Raw genomic sequence first — 24,179 nt, 5'->3', positions numbered from 1 at the left:
GGGACAGCTGAGCCAAAGAGGAGTCCACAGGTGCCTGCGCGCCAGCGTCCAGGTTTCCCGCGCGGCCTCAGGCAGCTCCGCGGACAGCCCGGGGTCGCGCGTGCGCAGAACGGCGGGGGTGGGGCGGGCCAGGGAGGGGGCGGGGACTCCGGCGTGTGGGCGGTGCTGGGCCTGAGGTGGGGCGGGGCTCCTGCCGAGTGGGCGAGGCGGGCCGCTCTGCAGCACGCCCGCGGCCCGCCCTCCGCTGCGCCCCGCGCACCTCCTGACCGCCCCCTCCAGCGTGCGGATCCGGACCCGGGGAGCTCGCAGCCCGCGTGGGTCTCGAGTAACCGCGCCTCCCGCCCCCTCGCCGCCGCCCTATATGTTGCCTGCCGCAGTCGCCGGGCCATGGACCGCGCCCGCCGTGCCCCACGATGAAGCTGGCTGAGCGCTTCCTGCTGGACGCGCTCGCCTACCTGTTGTGCGCCGCGGCCTGCCTGTGCTTCGTGGTGTTGAAGCTGGTGAGCTCTCCTTATGGGCGCCACTTGTCCCCGCGCTCCGGCTTTCGTCTGCCGGCGCGGGCCGCCTGGGCTGTGCAAGAGCTGCCCTCGCTGGCCGTGCCGCTCTTCGTGTGCGCCGGGGCGGCAGCCGATCGCCTCCAACGCTGGCCCAACAGCATTCTCCTGGCCATGTTCCTCGTCCACTACGTGCAACGGTAACGGCCGGCTGCCCCGCGTCTCTCCCTGTGCCCCTGGCCCGGCTCCTTCTGCCTGCACCCCGGCCCCGCGCCTCTCCCTGCACCCGGCCCGGCGCCCTCCCCCTACACCCCGGCCCCGCGCCTCTCCCTGCACCCGGCCCGGCGCCCTCTCCCTGCACCCCTGTCCCGGCTCCCTCTGCCTACAATCTCCGGCCTGGTTCCTTCTTTCTGCACCCCAGGCCTGGCCCCCTCTGCCTGCACCCCCTGCCCGGCGCCTCTCCTGTGCCCACCGGCCCAGCTCCCTCTGCCTACGCTCATGGCTTCCGCTCCCAGGGTCTTCTCCTTATTCCCCCCCCCTCCCCCAGCGCCTTCTTGTAGCCTTCTCCCCCCGGCCATCCCCGGTGCCACCACCCTGCGCCCCCCAGGCACCCTCGTCTTGTCGACCCCTCCCTGGGTCCTCTCTCTTCACCCCGACTTCCTGGAGTCCTCCCAACACCCCAGCGCTGTCTCCCTGTGTCTGCTGGCCGGGGAGTTAGCTTGGAAACAAACATGTCTGAAAAGTGGGGGAGACAGGGAGACGGTTAGTGAGGAATTAAAAGGCAGTAATAGAAAAGAGTTTCCTGTAAACCTTAATCTAGAAGGTAACTACCTCATAATCCTGAACTTGGATCCCTTTTATCGGGTGGTGTCTTAGGTAAATGCAGGTGATCTCAAGTCACCCTAAGCAACTTTTTTCTGCTCCTTTTCTGCGTTTCCCCTTTTGTTTGGTGTGGGTAGAGGTGTTTTCTCCCAGCCAAGTGATAACCTGCAGCTTAGAAACCTGGCTTCCCAAAAGGACTTCTTTCCCCCTTACAGTAGGGGCTGTCTCAGCTTGAACCCACCGCTCTCAGGGACTCTCACCTGGACTTTGTGCAGGGGCCCCAGGACCCTGGCAGTGGTTTTCGGAGAAGTGACCTTACACACAGATAAAGTCCTAAAGGTGACTTCCAAATCTTTGGTTTTCAGGTCTTCTAATAAGTTGGGGGCTCTCTCCAGCCTTAGGCTTTAACTTTTATACACCTAAACCAAATGGCTGAAGAAAAGTTTAAAATAAAATTTTAAGATTTTTCATTCAGACTTGACAAGGCTGCACAGGTGAAAAGAATGTTCTCTGCATCCAAGAGAGTGGGGCTCACTTCCTCTGTGACTGTGGGCCAGTTACTTGACCTCTCTTGTTTTGGGTCCCCCCCCTTATAACAGCCACTTCGTAGAGACATAGGAAGAAGTGTGTGTGTATGTGTAAACCTCTCTTCATCTGGTTCTCAGGACTAGCATTCCTGGCTCAGCATGTGTCCCCATCTGTTCTTATGCAGGCACGTTGAATGGGCAGTGTCAGTGTTCAAAAAGGCTTTCTGAGTCCTGTGTCCCTGACATTCCAAGAGTATTCCATTAAACAAGGTTATTGTCACCCTGCCAGATTTTTTTGTAATGTGATTGAGCATTACTGCAATTTGGATATTAATAATATGTGCATGTCTGTATATGCTTCGCTGTAAATGTGCCAGAACCTGTGTCTGTCCCTGTCCATTTCTCTAATGGCCAGAAACCAGCTCTGGAGTCAGCCTGCCAGGTGTTATCCCACCCCCAACACTCAGGACTAAGATAAGTAACCGAGCTGCCCTGCAGCAGGGCTTCCCCATCTGTGAAATGGGCACAGTGATGCGACCATCCTGTGGGATTGGCATGCGTATGAAATAAAGGCAACTCCATAAAATGCTTGCATGGTGCTGGCAAATCTGAATGGTCAATATTGGTAAATAATACCGTTTTATATTGCCATGCAAATGGGCACATCCACGTACATTCTCTTCATGTCACTCATGCACATTGCTGCCAGCTTTGAGTTCCAATAAAGAACTTGTAAAGACATGGCATCGGAAAGGGGTAAAGGCAGCACTTTACAGGGCCTTGTCTGAAAGCCTGGAGTCGAAACTTTTTAATTTAAGACACTGTGTTTAATTGTATCTAGGCTCGCTCTGGTGGGAGACTCAATGCAGCCTCCCGAAAGACCAGAGTCACTTCTAGAGTGATAGAACTTGAATTGCTCGTTTCATCCAGATGTGGCCACTGAGACAGAGAATTCACTTTTCCCCAAGGCTGTTCGACGCGAGACCGCTGGGACTAAAACCCCTAGTTCCAAGATGAGTGGCTTTAAATACTCTGCTCCCGAGGATTTGCTGTGTCAGGTCTAGTTTTTTAAACAGCTGGGCTACTTTTTTCAAGTTGTACATGTTACTGTACTCATAGCCTGTGTGTTTTGGGGACATTTAAGTTTTCCAAATAGGAAGATAAACATTTTCCATTCTACCCAAGCAACTAATTTATTAAACGGTCATTTGACCTAAGTCAGTGAGCGCTTGGGGAGGACCGAAACGCATACAACACTGAGCACTTATTTCAACCCATCCACTGAGCCAGTCAACGTGTACAGAGCCCCCCGTTTGTACAGGGTGCCACAGATGACACCAGGCTGAGTGAGAAAGGAGACTGTATGAATGCCAGCCTGAATCGGGCTGGTGGAAGAGAAACCAACTAGGGACAAGCTCCAACAAGCCCGAAGCAGGTATTGACTTCGGGAATTTGGCAGATGTCTTCAGAGGCCCCGTGCTAAGCTTTGACGAGTGAGGCAAGGCTCTGTCCTAGTGGAGTTTGAGCCTCATGAGGGAGTGGTGAGGACCAAAGCCAGCTAGAGGGGCCTCCCAGGGTGAGGCGGAAAGGTGTGTTTGCTTATAGGAGACGGAGGCCTGGGCGTTTTCCTGTGTTTATTCGGCACACATTTACTGAGGAGAGGTTTGTGTACCTGGAACTGTACTCGTTATTGGGGGCATAGAGACAAGATATTCCCATAGGGAGTCAAGGAGCGCCAGACAGATTGTGGAACAGCTTCTGGATCTTTTTGGCAGAAGAGCCATGGAGGGAAGGGAAGGCCAGCCAGGAAGGGGACAGGGGACAGCTGTAGGAAAAACTGCACGAGGTCCTGTCCAATCCCCCAAGGATGGCGAAGGACCTTTGTAGGAATGTTTTTAATCCACAACGCAACAACTTGGTTGTCCAGAGGCCCTCAGTAGTTGTAGTGTTCACCTGCGTCCTGTCTGCCCCCAGGTCGCCTCCTGCTGATCATAGGCTTCTGAGTTCTTGAGGGCACAGGCAGCGTCTTCTCATGCCGCCCTTGGTTTTGCTGTGTGTGGAGCGGCATCTGAGCCCTTACCTGCTCACCTGGGACACATGCATGCTAGAAGTGGGCAGTGGTTTCCCCTTGTCACCAACATCAGCTCAGAGCTGCTCTGCCTTTGTCAGAGTCCCTGGCTATTGCCCTGGAAGCTGCTGCCTCACCTCAGATTCTGCTGCATTCTATCCAGCCAAGCAAGTTTTTTCAGTATTACCTGAAGCCAGGCTGCCTTTTTCTTTTTTTTATTTATTTGTTTTTTTTTTTTTTTTTTTGAGAAAGATTAGCCCTGAGCTACCTGGTGCCAATCCTCCTCTTTTTGGCTGAGGAGGACTGGCCCTGAGCTAACATCCCTGCCCATCTTCCTCTACTTTATATGTGGGACGCCTGCCTTTGCTCACGTGGCAAAGAGTCCCTGGCTTACTTCTTCATCCACTGCACCTCCACTTAACAGAGGTTAGGCATCCCACTTGGGCATGTGGAGCCTGTTTTCCCGGCCAGGTGACTGCAGACCTTGACTGGTTGGGGGCCACACTGAGAGGTGTTGATTGGCCCCCCGAGTGCATACTTCTTTATGTATGGACACTGAAACTTGAATTTCGTGTAATTTGCACGTATCATGAAATATTCTTTTGATTCACCCCCCCCCCATTTAAAAATGTAAAAAATGTTTTTGGCTCACAGGTGGTACTAAAACAGGTGGTCGACTGGATTGGGCCCTGGGGCCGCAGCTTGCTGACACCTGATCTAGACTCATGTTGCCATCACAGGCAAAGATCACGAGTGGCAGATGAGGGAGGGGATGTGAAGATCAAACGACAGAGGTTTGGGCTTCACCTCTACAAGGTGCCAGCCAGTGTTTGCCAGTTCTTCAGAAGTCAGTCTTGAACTTGAAACCAAATTGGGAGAAATCTATCAAAAGTTTGCTGTACATGATTCTCATCTCCCAGAGGGAACATCTCCCATGTTTTCATTTCCTGGAGGGGAATGACTACCACAGTTGCAGAATGTCTTCCCCAAGTTGCTTCTTTAACACCTCATTCACTTATAATTTAGAAATTTGTGAGAGCTAGCCCAGAGCTCTTCCCTAGATCATTTTCTTTCAGTATCTATTCTGTATATTTCCAGCATCAGAAAGTTTTTCCTTTCCCCTTTTGGCCCTGCATTCCTATTATCCTGTGTTGAGTTTAGCGTGGATTTTGTTCAGGTCAACAGTCCCAGTCTCTTATGAACTGAGTACTCTGGATTTTTAACAGGGATCTTTCAAAACCAAGGCCAGCACTTGCCTCTCCCATGATGCTTATTTCCTACTCTTTCTTCTATATTTCTTCAAACTGGGAGTTCTCACACTCAGTTCTATACTGCAGTTTGCCTCCTGGGTAATTCCTTGAGAACTTAGCTCCCAGGAGAGTTTTCTCTCCACTTTCTCATCCTCTTCTCCTTTGTCCATTCCCCATGGTTCAAGAATGCCCTCCTCTCACTTTGGAAATGAGGCTGTTCACCCTGGGCGCTTCTCAGGTCTGTGCACTCAGTCATAGAGTGAGAACCGCTTTGTCTTCCACCATTGAGTGTCTCCGCTGGGTCTGACGAGGCCCTCTGCCCTGGCTGAGGAACAGGGCCCGGAAAAGCACCATTACAACAATGCCTGATCCCAAGGCAAAATCTCTGCCTGTTTTTAAGGGAGCCCACGCTGGTCCAAGACACACACACTTTCCCACTCGAGACCCAATCCTCTCCATCCACAGGCAATGTTGGCCTCTCACAGTGCAAGCGTTCACAGTGAGCCTGCATCCCAAATGCCAGCCCACTGTACCAACTATCTGCCCAGGTAAGGATCATGTTTCCACAAAGCAGAGGGAAGAGGCCGGGATTCCCTGTTCTTTTTAGGTGCTTGCCAACACTCTAGCTTCCAGATAAATAACTGCCTCACTCATGACATCATAGCCAAATGGATGCTTCATACCCAACTACTGCTTTGCCCTAACCCTGTATGAAGTCTTCTTTGGGGAGTTGGTCTGAACAAGGCGAGAACCTTGAAGACTGCTTTTGGTTCTTGTGAATGTTCTCTCAAGGGGTTGAGTGAGACTGTGGGGGAGAGAACGCCTTGGAGATGCACAGCCAACATTATATTATGATTATCATGCTACTACTATTACTGTTAATAATTAAGTATGTTTCCACCCTGGGGTAGATGACCAGAATGGAAACAAATAGTAAGCTTTTACATTTTTTCCTTGTTTTAAGGTATAATTTACATACAATGAAATTCACTCATTTTAAGTCTATAGTTTGATCAATTTCGATGATTGTGTACAGGTGTGTAATCATCGCCATGATCAAAATATAGAACAGTTGTGTTCCCCTTAAATATCTCTTTGTGCTTCATCACCTCTCCTGACTCTAGTTTTGCCTTTTCTCTAATTTCATAGGTCTAAATTCAATTTCTTTCATTGTTAGAGAACTATTTAAGTTGTTGATTTCTTCTTGGGTCAGTTTTGGTCATCTGTGTCTTTTAGGAATTTTGCCTATTTTCGTCCAGGTTGTCAAATTTACTGGCATAAAGTCATTCGTAATAGCTCCTTATTGTCCACTAAAGGTCTATAGAATATGTAGTGATGTCCCCTCTTTCAGTATATTACACATTTATTTTAAAGAGAAAATCAAACACAAAATAAAATCTTGCATCCTTTCCATAAGTTCCTAATTTCTTGTCCTTATATTTTGTCTTTAAGCTTTTGGTAGTGTCACCTAAGTAGTGTGGTATAAAAGAAGACATGATCTTTGAATTACCAAGGTTTACGCTTAAACTCAGCCACTCACTGGCCCTGTGACCTTGAGCAGATTACTTATCTACTCTGAGTTTTAATCTTGTCCTCTGTCAAATGTGGGGAGCAGTGGCTCCTGCCCGGAAGCTAGGAGGCCTTGCAGGTGGCGCTCAGTGACTGACAGCCTCTGTGATGGTGATGGATGAGATGGTGTCCTCCAAATTGTATTGCTCAGACTAGAATGAGTGACTGGTTTTAGGGTAGTGGAAATTTTGGGAGACTCTTGAAGCCTGTTTTCTCTAACTCCATGTGTCTGTTTCACATTCTGTATAATTAGAATCCTGAGTTTGTGCACTATGGCGTAGATTATTGAAATGTGGGAAATTCTGCTTTCGACAGATATAGTAAACCAATACAAGTATTAGTGGGAATGACTTTTGTACAAGGAAGCAAGATTAAAAGTCCAAGACATTTAAAATAGAATTGCAACAATCATATTCCTTATTGTTGGTTGTTTGTGCTTTTTAAAATTTGCTTCTGTTTCCTGTTTCCGAAGGTGCTTGATTTTCCCATTTCTGATCCGAGGAGGAAAGCCGATGCCGTTGCACTTGTGTGTGTTGGCATTCATGTTTTGTACCTATAACGGCTACTTGCAAAGCAGATACTTGAGCCAGTATGCGGTGTACACTGATGACTGGGTCACTGACCCCCGATTCCTGACAGGTGGGTGTCTTAGTGAGGCACTCTGTCATTCGAGTCATAACTTTAATTTTCATATTCCAGTAGTTTTCAGTTACAAAGTCTGCTCTTCTCGAGAGAACAAAGAGTCCGTGATGGTCCCTGACCTAGCAGCAGGGGGCCAGAGCACCGGAGGTAGTCAGGCTGTCCCAGCACACCATCAGCAGTGGACGATGACGCAGGTGCCTGGTGTCTGCCCACTCAGGCACTGAATGTGCAAATACCTGTTTGAAAGGCAAGCCTAAAAATAGCAACAAGCTCCAGCAGAGTGGGAGGCGTGCCAGGTTTGAGGAGACGTGGCCACCAGTTGACCATGTAATCTAAGACAGGCATTAAACCTCCTGCGGTTTCTTCCGGAACATGAGAAAAAATCAGACTGGATTATCTCCCAAGAAGGCAATTAGACTTTTATGATTACACTAACTTGAATAAACGTTTGGTTTTTCTTTTTATCAATTAATGTAAATTAATGTATATTTCCGAGTTCTAATGATAACCTTAAAATTCTGAGCAAGAATGAAAATAAAGCATTAGCAATCAAAAATATTTGCAAGAGCATTAAAAATATGTGATCTTGGGGCTCTTGTTTATAAGGAAGGTTCTCCTGTATATTTATGTAGTTTGTCCTAGAGTTTAGAAATTCTAGTGCATTCAGGTGTAGCTTGCCCCCTGGTAGCAAACTGTGTCTGAAATTAGTCCATCAAATTTTCAAACTTCCCCACAGGACTTTACCTTAAGCTACATGAAGCAACCTTATATTCCACTTGGCTTTTTCTCTATGTGTATGAATTTGTAATAATAGAGAAAACTAATATTTGCATAGTCCTTTGTTGTTGACAGAGCATTTCACGTTTCTCAGCCGTATTTTTTTCTGTGGATTAAAATCTTCCAAGGGCTATGCCCTCGTCAGACCTGGGAAATTTTGCACTGAGAGCTCTGTTTCCTCATCTCTCACGGGAAGGATGGAGGGGAATGTTTTTAAGATCCTTTTCTGGCTCCACATCTGTGTCTCCAGGAAATGCTAGGCTAATTTTGTTTGTGCACTGCCACATCTGTCTTCTCATTGACCTGCCCTTTGACGACCCAATTTTCTTCTGCCCCGACCCCGAAGAAGCAGGAAGAACAGGCTTTGGAGCTCCTTGAAGAAGGCTTGGCTTCTGCCCACACACACATTCTGCTTCCCACGGTCCTGAAAAGGGCAGAAATTAGGCCCTTCTCAGGTGAGAAGGGAAAGGTCAGAGGCATGAGCCGTCGGTCCGAGGTCTAAATCAAGGCAGGAGCAGAGCCTGAGTTGAAACCAGCTGACCTCGCTGGTTCTCCCCAAGGAAGGCTACGAGGTCGAGGAGGAAGGGGATTTTGTTTTTTAACTAAAAAGATAAAGGTTTTAAATATTTATTTGAGATTCTAACAGGACTGTGATGAATTGTTTGGATACTTTTGATAAACAACAACAAAGCAAAGAATCCTTTTGGTCTGTGAATTTAAATGTCATTTAAAGGAGCTTGGCAGACAGACCACATCACCTGCAGATGCCTTGAAGCTGGTCTAAAAGTCAAGACACCAATAAATTGTATACAAACCTCTAGAATTTTCTACAATTAAACAGAAAGATTTGAAAATGAAAAAATATGCCAATTGGGAAACAAACTAGGTTACCTTTTGTGTATTATATTTATTTTGTAGAGTTTATAGTTTTTGTAAGGAGACTACATGAAATTATGTGAATAATTAATTACACTTACATAGTTACTATGAGAGCTAAGTAAGTAATAATAATAATATCCTAACAGAAAGTCTTTCAGAGCAAATAAAAGTGGTTGATCTAGAAGGTTTTAAGACCCCTAAAAATGGAATTAAATATTTGGCTTAGATGAGCACAAATACTAGTTTTTTTTTTTACCAATCTAGGCAATTAAGGGAGCTTGTCTCTTAGAAGAGAAATAAAGTAAGCATGGAATTTGGGGAAAGTGCTTCTTTCTGGAACCTCAAATTGGGGGTCAAATTACCCAGAGGTGACAGACTGAAATGCGAAAAGGTAGCAAATCAACCATAAATTTATGGATCCAATAAGTGACTTATTAAACATTTTACAAAATTTGGTGCAAACTGTTTATAATTTCTGTCTAAAGAAATTCTGCCTACAGTGGTGAAATCAGAAGGAAGAAATCTTGAGACCCTTTCTGTAGACCACAAGGTCCTACATGTCCCCATTGTAACTGAAAAATTATTTTAGGTCACTGGGAAAAGTGATGATAATTAATAATAATGTTACTCCAAGTGTACGTTTCTTTGATACTGAATTGAATGCTACCGTTAAGCACAATTTGCCATTGACATTCTTTTAATATTTGAGAACAATCGAATTAAATTTTTATCAAATGAAGTGGTTCTTTTTATGAAACATTATTTTTGCATTTTATCTTTTCTTATTGGAATTAATTGATGTGATACTAGTAAGAATGTGACTTAGTAAGTTATTAAGATGCTAGTAACTTAAAGGTACTCCTTTAAGTGATAGAAAACCTCTGCAGACGTTTAAGAATGGGAGATAAGACATCGGGGATGCTCTGGGATGTCTCGGATGAGCCGGACAGCTGGCGGTTGACAGTTTTGTCGGGAGCAGCAGTGGATGAACAGATCCAGGAATGCTGATCGCTGAGCGAGCAGGAAATTAGTAGTGGGGGAAGTGGTGGGTGTGCATTAAATTGCTCAAAGAGGTGACCAAGGAAGAAGAGAACCAGGGATTGTCTTTTAGGAACCACCACCTCTCCAGGGGCCTGAACACATCTCGTTATGAGACCGCGTGCTGGGACTCCCTCTCCTCTGCACATGGAGAGGGCGGTCCTGCCTCCCACAGTTGTCGTGAGGATGAGTAATCCCGTGGGCTGGCTCCCTGATGACAGTAACCCCTTTTTCTAGGAAGAAGCCTTGTGCCAAAGTCAGAAGTCCTGTTTCTAATCATACCAGTCATCCTAAAACCATGGATTGTGGCCAACAGGTCAAAGTATTTTGAATGGATTAGATAATTTATTAGTGTTATTAGAAAAACTAAGCCCTATTTAGCATACTTGAGAGCAGTGCTTATAAATTATCTTTTAAATAAAAGGCAATGTTTATTATAATGATTTTTTCCTATCAATTATGGCTAAGATGTTGTACTAATAATGATCATATGAAAGATTACTGTGATAGTATTCATTCAGGCTTGGACTCTCAAATTTTGTAGTTCGTTACTCATAATAGTCTTGTGTATTTTTTTCTTTAGGTTTTGTCCTGTGGTTAATAGGCATGCTGATAAACATCCATTCAGATCATATCCTAAGAAATCTCAGGAAACCAGGGGAGACCGAGTACAAAATACCCAGGGGTAGGTACTGAGAGTGGAGAAGTCATTGTCAAGTGGCATTGCCTGGTGCCTTGCTGTGTTAGTTTTGCCAGATCTAACAAGTAAAGTCCAGTATTTGTTAGTTGCAAGTTTTCAATGTGAGTTGCCATTATTAATAGCAGTAATTACGATTATTGTTTCATTAGAATGATAAAAGAACCAACTCTGGGTAACCAAATGGTTATTAGCAAAAAGGACACTCCAGTTATATCTGTGTTTGGAAAGAGAGTATAAGGAAGAATTCCTGGTTTACAAGAGCGTCCGATACTTTGTTTCTGGTAATAGACGTGATATGTGACTGATCCTCCTTCTGAAAACAATTAAAAATGTTGGATGAAACTTTTAAAAAATCTGTTTAAATGTGTCAGTATCAAGAAAGGAAGTAATCCTCAGAGGGCAACATCTAAGCAAGTGCCGGAGTCCAGAGTGCGCCTGGTGAGAGTCCGTAACCACGGCTGCCCTCCCGCTGGCTTGTAGCCCAAATTCACCCCGCTTGAATGGTACAAAAAACCTCCAGCCGTGCACGAGGATCTGTGTGGTCCTAGCGGGTGGCGGCCTCGCGCGTCGGCCAGCACGAGCCCAGATCCCTGGGAGCATCTGCCTTTAACTCGGGCCATAGAGAGCCTGACGGACCACGGACCACGGAATAAGAGCCATCCTGGAAGGTTGCAGAGCCCACGAGGAAAGATGTCAGCACAAAGGATGATGAATGAGTGTCGATGAACTTGAAAGACTTCAGGTCTTAGAATTCACAGAAGCAGATTACAAAGTGAATACTAGATATTTAAAAAATAACAAAGGGTTGGGGCCGGCCCGGTGGCTCAGCAGTTAAGTGTGCACATTCTGCCTCAGCAGCCCGGGGTTCACTGGTTCGGATCCCGGGTGCAGACATGGCACCACTTGGCAAGCCACACTGTGGCAGACATCCCACATATAAAGTAGAGGATGATGGGCAGGGATGTTAGCTCAGGGCCAGTCTTCCTCAGAAAAAAGAGGAGGATTGGCAGATGTTAGCTCAGGGCTAGTCTTCCTCAGGAAAATAAAAAATAAAATAAATAAAAATAAAACAGGATTGAAATTATGAATAAAGAAGTAATACGCTATAAAACAAAGACCAACCAGACATAAGATAGGAAGCAATAGAGCTTCTAAAAATGAAGAAACAAAACCCTCAGTAGGGCTGTACCCATGACCAAGTGGGTAAGTTCGTGCACTCCACTTCGGCGACCCAGGGTTTCACCGGTTCGGATCCTGGGCACGGACATGGTGCCGCTCATCAGGCCATGCTGAGGAGGTGTCCCACATGGCACAACTAGAAGGACCTGCAACTGGAATGTACAACTATGTACTGGGGGCACTTTGGGGAGAAGAAGAAGGAAAAAAAAGAAAAGATTGGCAACAGATGTTAGCCCAGGTGGCAGTCTTTTAAAAAAAAAAAAGGCCCTCTGTAGGTAAAGTCAAACTGCAGCGGAGCTAGAAAGCGCGTGGCAGTGCTTAGCTTGAAATTCCTCCACTTATCTTCCTGGAAGCCATACAGGGAGGACAACACAACACTCAAATGACCGCAAACTCCTGCAAACCCCACATCCCTTCACCTGTGCCCTGAGGTGGTCCAGGGAGTGTGCTCTGCTGTCTGGCCTCGGGGCCTTTGCTTCTCCTGCCTGGGGCGCTCCCACCCCAACAGCTGCAGCCCAGCTGTCCCTGAAAGTCTTGGATGGAGCCTCCCCTGCACAGCCAGGTGGGTCCCAACCACCGTCTGTGACCACAACCTCCCTCCGCCCCCAGCCCCACTCCCAGGCCTCTCCCCTGCTCTGTTCCTCACAGCACCCGAGGCCTCTGCCGTGCTCTGTACTTCCCTGGTTTGTACACTGGATTTACTGTTCCAGATGGGGGGGTCTTGTCCACGCAGTACCCCAAGTGCCTACAGCAGGGTCTGGCCGATAATGTCGACCTGATGAATCTGTGAAGATTTGATGAGTGAAGGAATGAATGAATGAATCTATCCTTGAAAATTTCTATTGTCTTCAATTTTTGGTCTAAGGTTCTATATAGGTCCCTTTTGTGAAGGCAGTTTGTTCATTGTTATTCTGTATTCTCTGTCCTTGAGCCATGAACTAGCGAAGTGATATATAAGTATATCAAAACAGTGGCATTTTACGTTCGGATAAATCGTAGGTGTTGTTATAGGTATTTAGTTACTACCAGAAATTGTGATGAGAATTAGTAAAGCTAGTATCGTTGAGTATATTTCATCGGTTAAAATTCTGTAAAGCTTCTATTTTCCCAGAGTGGAATTTATGTTCTCTGAATAAGGATCTCTTAAGGCGGAATTTCCTGAGGCATCATTTGGTGAACGCACTGCCTGGTCTGCTTTCTTCCAGGAGGCTTATTTGAGTACATAAGTGCAGCCAACTACTTTGGAGAAGTGGTGGAATGGTGTGGCTACGCCCTGGCCAGCTGGTCCATCCAGGGTGGGGCCTTCGCTCTGTTCTCATTCTGCTTTTTATTCACCAGAGCACAGCATCATCACCAGTAAGTTTTAAAACACTTAATAACGTTTAGCATTTTTAATGTGTTTTCTACCTTATTGTAGCAATTTTCCAGTTATATTTTTTTTCAGTTTTTACAAACCTCTTGTTTCTGTTAATGAAGCTGGTACGGACAATGTCCATTTAAAACCCATGTCCCAGGCCAAAAAGTATGAATAAAATCACAAAGAGCAGTGTTCTGTTGTATACACGTCTGCATGAATAACTTTTTTATCTGCTGATGAAATTAGAACCTTTCTGGGATCTTCTGACAAGATTTTTCTTTAATCTTAAAATGCTTTCTCTTCAGTGAAGCCATCTTTGGAGTCAGTCATTACTCTCACCATCTCTATCATCTTGACTCTAAGCTGGTCTTTTGGTCCAGACTCTCAGCTTTTAAAAGTAGCTTCAAGTTAAGGAAAGGTTGTTTTTTCAGAGTTCAGCTCTGAAAAGCTTCCATCTCCCGTGGAAAGGCACAGCCCAGGAGTGAAGCAGTCACACGCTAGAACTTCAGGGCCAACTGGAAAGTCATTATCGACACTCTCATTGGTCGCTCTTATTTATCACGAGCCTGAAAATGCACAGTCCTGGGAGAGGTGCCCTCTCTGTGCACACGTGTAATTTTTAGAAAGAAGAGGGCAGTATGAAGGGGGCTGAGGTTTCATCACCAAAAATCAGCACACTGAAAACAAGCGATAATGAATAATGGGCACTAGAATTCAAATCACCAGATGTTTTAAAGAGGCGGGGTGCCAGTTTTCAGTTCCATTTTGAACACCACATTACAAAAGAACTATTTTTTTAAAAAAGGATTAAAGGAAAAGAAAAGAAATGAAAAGAATATCTAAACGGTTGAATGACCCGCTGTTTGTTCTAATCAACTTCAATCACTTCTTCTTCCATCCCCAGTTCTTTTGGAGTGTGATTATCAACAATTCTCCAGCCTTCAAAGAGAAACCTGAGGGAATTCATTGGAACTCCCTGTCTTTGACAGTAGGATTCTTTGAGTTTCTTGAGATGTGTCGTCATTGTCACTTTGAAGTGAATCTCACCGCTCTCCTGTCCAGTGACTTTTAGTTTCATGGATTCTCCTTCCTTCTTATCCCCCAAATCGTTAGCTGAAGGTTTTGCCTCCTGGTCAGACATGGGGACAGAGGATTCTCCCGAGGTCCCCTCAGTGCAGCACCCTTGGTTAGGCAGGACCTCGCTCCAGGGTTTACAAATCCGTCTCTCTTCCCCTCAGGTTACATTTTTGAAATGTTAATATTAATTTGAGTTGCCAGTCCGTTTATACCATTCTTAGCTAAACAAGTTACAAAGCCGTGCAAATACCTGAAGAATAACCACCCTGTAAGGAATCATCAGATACACGCCAGCACATCGTTGGCTCCACCCCGTTCTGAGCCTCTTTGAATTTACGCTGCTGGACTCAATGGTGAAGTTAACTGTCAAGCGGGGCATTTGGGATCTGTCCTGGAACGCGCTGTCTACAGCAGGGAATGCTGGCTGCGCAGTGACAGACCACAGAAAGCAGCAGTTGGAGGAAACCCCGAAGCTGGAGGGACGTCCCAGCCTCAGGCCCTCACAGTGTTCATTCACACAGAGGCTCTCCACTGTGTGGACCTGGGTCCCTGATGGGCTCCAGGGCTCTGCGCACCCCCCAATCACATCATTTTCCAAAGCGTGGGGCCTCAGCCTTTATCAGAGCCCCAAAGGGCCTGTGATCCATTTGACCAATAAAATAAAAAATAGAGGATGTTGAAGCTGAAGTGAACTTAGAGAGCATCTTTCCAGTCCAACAGATGAAGACACTGAGGCTCAGGGAACAAAGTCTCAGACAGGTTGGAAGGCAGGTCTCGTTGAGAAAGGAGAGACCTCAGCCCCGTCTCAGCATCGCAGTGGTCCACTGATGCTGCAGCGATGATGGGAATTTGGCCTGGGCGGGTTGCCCTGGTGCCCACCTTGATCCTGCATGTCCTCTGAGCTAGGGAGAGCACTGCACCGCTTCACTGGCTTCGTTCACTCCAGAACATTACATCAAAATCTCGGATGCCGCCAATGCTGTGAGGCATACAAAAATCTGTAATGTTGTCCTACTTCACGGAATGTGTCCTCTCTTTTGGGAAGAGGACACAGGTAAAAAGCCAACAGAAGAAGAGAGAGATATCATGGCGTAGTGGAAAATATGCAGACTTTTCAGAGTGAAAATTCCTAAGTTTGTTGCCCAGGCTCACCACGTATTGAAAGATGCTAAGGATTATTCGAGATAATGACGGAGCGGTCAGAGCCGTAGCACCTAGGTAGCTAATATTCGAAGACATTATCTTGAAAGCGTGAGAGTTACTGAGATCCTAAGAGAACAACCCCCATGTTTTGAGGTGCTCGGCTGTGCTAGTGAGTGTGGCATCTTTACAGACAGACATTGAGGGGCGAGCAAGCTCCAAGAGCCAGGACCTGTGTGCCTCGCCGACCTGCTGAGACGACAGAGGTGTGAAGAACATTCATACCAAAAAGGGCTCTGGAAAAGGGTGCAGTGTCACAAGTAACAGAAAACGCTGCAGTTCAGGAATGCTTTGCTGCTGTGGCTAATGAATTGCGTCCTCCCAGAAGCACGCTGAAGTCGTAACCCTGGCTAACCTGTGAAGGTGGCCTTATTTGGGAAAGGATCATCACAGGTGTAATCAGTAAGATGAGGTCACACTGCAGTAGGGTGGGCCCCACATCCGCCATGGCTGGTGTCCTTACAAAAAGGAAAACTTGGACACAGACCCGCACACGAAGAAGAGAAGGTCGTGTGAAGACACAGACACCGGAAGGATGGCCATGTGATGGCAGAGACAGAGAACCAAGAGAACCAAGCCTGCCCTACAGCTTTGGGGGGGGCAGCCCTGCCCACACCTGGATTTCGGACTCCTGGCCTCCTGAGCAGTGGGACAATAGATTTCTCTTCTTTAAGCCCCCAGTTGGTGGCACTTCGTTATAGCCGCCCTAGGAAATAACCCACAAGCTTTTCGGCCATTTAAAATCGATTGGGCCATAGTAAGGGCAACCAGTATGAGTTTCGAAGCCCTCAGTTTTCTCCTCTGTTACATGACGTCACACTGGAGTTTTCCCTAAATCTTCTGCTGTTTTTCTATGGAATGCTTTTTTCAGAACCAGAAAGAGTCATATTCTAAACAGTCTTCACTGAAATAATGTTACCACTTTAGGCGAAATATGTGTAACAAAATCCTCAAAATGCATAACACCAAGGTAGATTTCATGCAACAACAATGACAACCACCAGTGAATCTCTGCCCAGCCTGATGTCCTGTGCATGTGGGGATCCCTTCTCCTCCCAGCAACAGAGCAGAGGCCCGAGACCACCACCTCATCGCTGCCGTCGCCTGTGGGAGAAAATGTAGTCCTGTACGTCGGTTATATTAGATAATTAAAAAGTGAATATTGGCTGGTTTCTAATAATAAAAACAAACCAGAGAATACTGATATTTTAAGAAATTGGATCAGAGGAAGATTAAGCAAGAGCATGCCAAGTCAGTTGCAAAGATGTTTTCTCAAATGAAAAGGGAAGGGGCAGATCCCTGTCAGCATTTGAGTATGAAACTTAGAGAAATAGAAAATAAATAACTCCACTTTGCAAATTGAAGTCTCTGTTAATGAAAGCCCAAAGGTATTCTTTGCAGAAAGATTCATGAGTTGAAAGGGCTCTTTGTCATTCATTTGCTGTTTAAATTGACGTCAGTGCGAAGCCAATTCTAATGGATCAACAATGAATCAGTTCACTTTGGTGAAAGTATGTTCAGAAATGTTGGATTTATAAACCAAGGACAAAAGCAAAGCTGTCCTTTTTTGTTAATAATCCAACGAACCCGACTAATTAAACCATCAGATAAATTGATTCTAAAAGAAGACAATCCGTGGGGCTATTCCTTGCACTGTATTTGATTTCTCAGAATGTTCTCAAAGCAATATTTTATTACAGTGAATTTCTTTCTATAACAGCTAGAAGTGAAGTATTTAAATTCATAAATGATTATGTTGATCATTAGACTCTACATCGGAAATATTGGTTCCACTGTGCTGAGTTGCTAACAGATATTATGGTTGGAGGGCAAAGGGTCTAGGAATTATAGGGAGGCATGTTTTCACACCGTTTTCTTCCCCGCCAGCCTCTAGCAGCCACGCTTATTCAGTGGGGCAATGCACTGGCTGCACACGCTTTTGCAGCTCTCCGTGAAATGACAGCCGAGGACAGACATGTACTTTTTTTTTAATTTTTTTTAATTATTTATTTATTTATTTATTTTTTATTTTTAAAGATTAGCACCGGAGCTAACAACTGTTGCCAATCTTCTTTTTTTCTTTTTCTGCTTTGTCTCCCCAACCCCCGCCCCGTACGTAGTTGTATATCTTAGTTGCAGGTCCTTCTAGTTGTGGGATGTGGGACGCTGCCTCAACCTGGCCTGACAAGCGGTGCCATGTTCTTGCCCAGAATCCGAACCCTGGGCCGCTGCAGCGGAGCACACGAACTTAACCACTCAGACACGGAGCCGCCCCCAGACAGGTACTTGTTCACGCCTAAATCCTGGAAGCTGGGGGCCGGCCATTGAGGACAACCTTTGAGGAGGGACTCTATTAAAATAAAAAAATCACTGCACATTTACCTATTTGTTAAGTTTAATGTCACTTAAAAAAATGAATTCAGGGGCTGGCCCGGTGGCGTAGCAGTTAAGTTCGTGTGTTCTGCTTTGGCGGCCTGGGGTTCACTGGTTCAGATCCTGGGCATGAATCTATACACCGCTTATCAAGCCATGCTGTGGCAGGCATCCTACATATAAAGTAGAGGAAGATGGGCACAGATGTTAGCTCAGGACCAGTGTTCCTCAGCAAAAAGAGGAGGATTGCCAATGGATGTTAGCTCAAGGCCAGTTTTCTTCAAAAAAAAAAAGAATTCAGTGTGTCTTCAAGACACTATGATTGATAGTGTAATGATTTTTTAAAAATAAGGCCTAACCAGAATATGTTTATGAAATCCTTCATCTCACAGCCCCATTCATCAGACTTGAATCCAAAAAGCAGGATTTGTGGCTGCTCAGAAAGTGTTTACTCAATTGTCAGTGACCTGTCTCCGCCAGAAAATTGGCAACACTGAGCTGTTTGTGAGCCAGAAAAACAGTAACTGCCTTGAAGAATTATCTCAGATTGAGCAGAATCTCAATGTGATGAAATGGGCATCCCCCAGCAGGGGATTACTTCACTTGCAACAAAAAGGCAGTGGACTGTTAGTTCAGGTTCGACAACAGTAAAATCAAGACAAAAAATTGGTGTCCAGCCCTGGTCAGTGTCACATGTCAGGTTTGATTCCAGGGTGAGTGAGAAAAATAGTAGAAATCATGCTGCTTTCCCTTTAAAAAATATTTATACATACGCATATGTCTATAAATCTTAAAATATAATTTCTTGAGGTGGATTTGTGACCTCAGTGATTAAATGAATGAGAAAATTTCAATCTACTTAATCATTTAACAGAGTATATTTTGTTCCCATGTAATGATTTCTGTGAAATAAATTTGACATATTTGAAGAACATCCCTTTATTGGGAGAGAAATTCTTGATCTGACAAACGTTCTTTCCGACTTGTGAGGAGTCAGCCAGCGCACAGCACTTCAGACCATCATGCAGGTGTGTGTGGACATGGCTGTCCTGTCTCTGTGGATTTTAAGCTGTCATCAGCTTCTGCTCTCGCCCTTTTGGGACCAGTATGTCCCTCTTCAGTGGGCAGTTTCGAGGAGTTGGCCTCCCTGCCTCTCAGTGCACAGTGCTCAGTGCTGCTGACCCACGTGGAAGCTCTTAGAAACTTGTTCGTGGTCCATGACCTAGATCCCTAGCAGGCTGTCTTTGTCCATTCAGGTTCTAATTACAAAAAATACCATCAACTAGGTGGCTCTTAAATGACAAACGTCTATTGCTTACGGTTCTAGAGTCTGGACATTCAAGATCAGGGTGCCAGCACGGTCGGGTCTCATGAAGGTCCTCTTCCGGGTTGCAGACGACACTTCTCAGTGCCCTCACGTGACAGAAGGAGCGAGGAGTTCTTTGGGGCCTGTTTTATCAGGGGGCTAACCCCATTCCTGAGGGCTCCTTCCTCATGACCTAAGCACCTTCCAAAGGCCTCGCCTCCTAATACCACCACCGCGGGTGTTAGGTTTTTAACATATTAATTTGGGGGGTACACCTTCAGCCTAGCACAGGTGTGCTGAAAACTTTCAATCACTAATGAGTAAGCACATGTGTTATGCACCTGCACAAGCTTTGCGCTGCCATTATTTGTAGCCACATTCTGAGCTGGGCACTCTGGTCTCCAGCCGCATCACTGACCTGGAAAAAGCTCTTGTTACTCTACCCTCTTGTCAGGGGAGGGGTGCTTGGTCCAGAGGTCCACTGAGCAGCTTCTCAGGATTTTTCTCATCATGTGCCTTTTTGAGTACACAGAACAGCATCTGAAATTACCCATGGCGGTCTAACATGTTATCCTTCTGCATTTGTGGATTACAGTGTTAACTTGTGTAAAGTCGACAGGATTCAGCTGGCTCACCTTGCATTTGTTGTTGTCATACATTTCTGCCTTTTCTACAAATAGCTAATCGTTTTCCATCAGGATTTTTAGTCTGTTTCGCATTCTTCGGTGCTTATGGAAAGTCCTTTTTTTCTGCCTATTTCTCCATCTTATGAAATTACTTTTAATTTTTACTCCATCCACCTAGTTGCCACTCTTTTCAAGGAGCTGTTACCCCCAAACGAATGCATGTGCCTTTGTTGATGCAATTTATATAGAAACTTAAAATGCCTGTTTGTTCTGAGTGCTGGGCCACATTATGAGCAACCCCATGTTGCATTTTCCCAGGTCTGTTTGAGGGTCACCCAGCACATAGTTGGGTGCCTTTGCAATAGACCAGAGGTCTGGAGCCGTGGTTCTCTCCTAGGCCTGAGAAAGCTATCCGAGTCACCAGAAGATATTCAAGATATGCCTGGTCAGCTCCTCTCCTCCACGCCGTCTGCCTGCTTCCCAGGGCTGGCACATGCTATCAGCATCTGTATCACATGTCAGTCATTTTCCTTGCCAATAGAAAGGTGAACTATATAGGTTCCTTCTTGTGAGTCACACTTTATAATCAGATATATTTAATTATTCATGATATGGACAAAATCAAACTATGTATCTGAAATGCCAAAGCTCTTATTCCTACTTTGAAGAAGCTCAGTATTCCTGTATAATGAAAAATAATGTCCCTTTTGTTAGCATCTGTTAAATGTTTGCGACAGAATTATTTCTTTTGTTTAATGTTATTTTTTCTTATTTTAGGTGGTACCTTGAGAAATTTGAAGATTATCCGAAGTTCAGGAAAAGTATAATTCCATTTTTGGTCTGAGTCCATTGTCAATGGAGTTATCTTCAACTTGAAGCTTTTTGACAATGTTTCCTTGGGGATCATATAAATGAATTGTTTCTCTCTCATTTTCTTTCTACTTCGTCTTTGCTAAGATGAAGATTTCTAAGATTTGCTCTAGGAATTTTTTTCTAGAAAATTTGTAAGCTACCTGATAAGAAACTACTGAAGCAGAAATGCAGGTTGAAGTAAGACACTGCACATCAGGTCAGGAAGCTGGGACTCTGGGTAATGACTGCTGACTGTTTCTCTGATTTTGGATTTACCTCTTGGGGCTATGCACAGTTAAATGTGCACAAGTCCAGAATTTACAAGCCATCTTTGATGGCCTGTATGGACCAAACATTTCTCTCCTCCTACAACTCCCTGCAACACTTGGCTCAGGGTCAAAGGCGATGTTACCCCTCCCCTCCTCTGTCTTCAGAGGTTCTCTCTTCCCTCTCGTCCTGCTGAGTCAGAAAGGCTGTGGTACCCACAGGGTGGTCATGGCCTCAGGGAAACTCATGAGCTCTCACTGTTGGGTGCTGTGCAAATGGAAAACTTGGGGATAGAGAAGGGAGATGTACGAGGCCCCGGTGAGGCCTAGACAGGGGCATCCAGAACTTGCTCCAGCCTGGCTCACCAGGTGACTTCACTGGCAGGGCCCAGCGCTGGGAGTGTTCATAAGGAGCAGCCTTCTTTGTCTCCCATGAAAGGGACTTCTTGGAGACCCGCGGGTCGGAGCACGATAGTGCAGCAGGGCAGCCCCCCCCATCTCTGGTCCTTTGCCATGATCTATCACTAGTCTCTTCTATAAGATGATTTTTCTTGTTCCTTCCAGGTAGAACTAGAATTTTTTAAGGCTTTTTTTAAAGTACCCCTCAATATTGCAAAACGATATCTTGACCAAGAATTTCTTACTTTAGATGCACTCAAAAGGTCCATGCAGATAAATGATAGTGATACAGTTTACTACTTATTGCCAGATATTTAAAAGAAATCTCTAGTGAGAAGGCTGTGGAATCTCTTGGCCCCTCTGAGAAAATCTAATGAGCACATGGTAAAGATGCCCTCCTCTACTAGGACAGCACTGCCTTGTTGCTGTCACCTTTCCAGAGGTGGAAACGAAAGAGAACTGGAGATAAGAGAATTTGCGTTCACTCATGATCCACTAATGGTGCTAGGGGGCCTGAGGTCATGTCCTGTCGTTTTGCTGCCTGCTGACTTTGGGGAGGGAGCAGGCCCTCCTGCACCCCAGCTCCCGAGGCCCCTGGGCACCCCATACTCCATTGACTCCCTCCACTCTTCTTCTGGCTCGCCTTCCCAAGCAGGGGCTCCCTTCCTCACGAGAAACTGTATTGTGGAGGTTCGTAGTTTTTAGAATCTCTTAGGTTTAGATTACTCAGAAAATTTTTCCTGATGTGGCTATGCTTCAATTTAACTAAAAACAATGTTTTTGCAGGAAATTTTCTCCTTTTCTGACCAACTAATTACTTGAAAAACGTAAAGCAATAAATATTTCGGATCTCCTCAAAAAAGCTCAAACTTCTGAGTCTGTCCTGATTGAGTTGGGTCCACATGTTCTGGAAGGTGTCCCTGGCCAGAAGGATGTCCATCTGAGAGCTAGAGGAGCTCACTGTGAATTTTCCCTCTGTTACTGCTTCCTTGTTATTTTAATGACCCGTATGTACAGACGTTTGCCTTAACTCAAGAGCTGCTGCATAGTTTCTACTTTCCTGGCACGCACTGGATGAACGATTAACATAGGAATAAATCTTGATCTGTCTCGTCTCACTGCCCTCCATTTCCTAAAGACTGTAATTTAGTAAATTATGTCATTGTATTAATTGTAATTAAGGAGATTAATAAAATTACTGTTAAAAGTCCAGTCGTTTTGTCAGTCGTCCGTTTTGCTCTTCTCTGTCAATAGTTCTTCACTCTAGAAGTTCAGACAGTAACATTGTTTTCAACCCTGACATCTGCTTCCCACTCATGTTAACGTTTCGTCTGGCCAGCTCCATGGCTGACTGGTTAAGTTCGCATGCTTGGCTTCAGAGACCGAGGGTCTCACCAGTTCCGATCCTGGGCGTGGACATGGCACCGCTCATCAGGCCACGCTGAGGCAGTGTCCCACACAGCACAACCAGAGGCACTCACAACTAGAATATGCAACTATGTACTGGAGGGCTTTGGGGGGGAGGAGGAGGAGGAGGAAGAAGATTGGCAACAGATGTTAGCTCAGATGCCAATCTTTCAAAAAAAAATTTCATAGCATCAAATGTTCTTTTCTATCTTGGTAGAGCTGTGTAACATTCTTCATTCTTCATGTAAATCTAGTGTGTTTCTGTTAAGGTTATTTTTACATAATTGATATTTTGTTTATTGTGAATAAGAATGCGTCCCCAAGTACGTTTCATAACTAGGATAAATCAAACCTATTGATGTTTGTATATTTGGCATATCCAGCCATGCTACTGAAATTATTTCTGAATTCCAGCTTTTTTCTTTTGTTATTCTTAGGCTCTCCAGCTTTGCCATCATATCATTTGCAAATAAGTTCTTTTTTGAAATATTCAAAGCTGGTGCTTTAGTTGTTTGATTCTTATGACAGCAAGAAATTCAAGAACAATATTGAATCATAGAGGTGATTGTCAGGATTCTTGTGTGATTTTTAACAGGAATGCCCTTTTTTTGAGATTACTATTTTGAGCATTTTTTAATTTTCTTACATGGTTATTGGTCTGTTTTCTACCTTAGCCATTGGGATCATTTCTTTGCTTTTTAAAAAAAATCATCTATTTCTTTTGAGATTTTCAAATGTGCTCCATATGGATCGGCAATGAGAAAGAAGGTGTGCCGACAGGTGTAGAGGAGAACATGGCCACTTGGACATTCCAACCTTGTGGGTTATTGTCTTCCTTAGATATTCTCGAAGTTTATCTTTTTTTGTTTTACTCTAACTTTTATTATGGTAATTTCCTAACTTCTTAATATCTGCTTTTGTCTTATTTTCACTAGTCTAATTTGGGGGAGAGATTTTTGTTGTGCTCGTAACTGCTTAGGGGAAGTGCTTCATTCCTTAGCAAGCGTATTTTTAGCTTTTAAGGCCGCGCGTTTCTGCTAAGTAACCTTGATAGCATTCTGAAGTTTAATAACATTCCTATAATTATGATCCTGAGTCGTCTCCAGTTGCACTTCTTAGGTTTGCTTTGATCTAAATATTTTTAGGAAACTAATTTTTGTTTGGAATGGTGATTTTGCTTTCCAGCCATTGGGGAATTTTATTTAAAGGTTTTTTGCTCTTTTTCACAAGTGTAGATGTAGCAGAGATTTTCTGTGAAATTTCTCCTCTGTGGATTTTGAGTTTCCTTTGTAGTCTCAAGCCTTTTATAACAATAACAAGACCATTTTAAAAAGTTTATCCTGTTTGTTCTATAGTTTATTAATTTAAACA

At 45.0% G+C, this 24,179-nt stretch overlaps 1 protein-coding gene across 2 annotated transcripts; it reads left to right on the top strand.

Annotated features, from left to right (window-relative positions):
- The first annotated feature begins 130 nt into the window (after window positions 1-130).
- On the top strand, window positions 131-22,613 carry SRD5A1 (steroid 5 alpha-reductase 1). Of its 2 annotated transcripts, none has more exons than XM_023625866.2 (5): window positions 131-694; window positions 7,203-7,369; window positions 10,650-10,751; window positions 13,151-13,301; window positions 20,662-22,613. In XM_023625866.2, the coding sequence occupies exons 1-5, from the start codon at window positions 414-416 to the stop codon at window positions 20,726-20,728; spliced, it is 768 nt and encodes a 255-aa protein (XP_023481634.1). In that variant the 5' UTR covers window positions 131-413; the 3' UTR covers window positions 20,729-22,613. The 2 variants fall into 2 exon arrangements, with proteins under 2 accessions (XP_023481634.1, XP_023481635.1); XM_023625867.2 differs by lacking the exon at window positions 20,662-22,613 and adding an exon at window positions 14,207-17,861 and having other exon boundaries at window positions 169-694.
- Window positions 22,614-24,179: the final 1,566 nt, after the last annotated feature.

The sequence above is a fragment of the Equus caballus genome, chromosome 21 (assembly GCF_041296265.1).
Source record: "Equus caballus isolate H_3958 breed thoroughbred chromosome 21, TB-T2T, whole genome shotgun sequence".
NCBI lineage: Eukaryota > Metazoa > Chordata > Mammalia > Perissodactyla > Equidae > Equus > Equus caballus.
The sequence above is the reverse complement of the archived record's forward strand: the minus strand, read 5'-3'. Positions and strand labels throughout refer to the sequence as shown.

Bases quoted from the DNA above. Each gene is read 5' to 3' on its own strand.
- SRD5A1 (XM_023625866.2), top strand. From the start codon at position 414: ATGAAGCTGGCTGAGCGCTTCCTGCTGGACGCGCTCGCCTACCTGTTG. The intron at 7,370-10,649 runs GTGGGTGTCTTA...TTTTTTCTTTAG, and splicing joins TGACCCCCGATTCCTGACAG to GTTTTGTCCTGTGGTTAATA. The intron at 13,302-20,661 runs GTAAGTTTTAAA...TTCTTATTTTAG, and splicing joins AGAGCACAGCATCATCACCA to GTGGTACCTTGAGAAATTTG.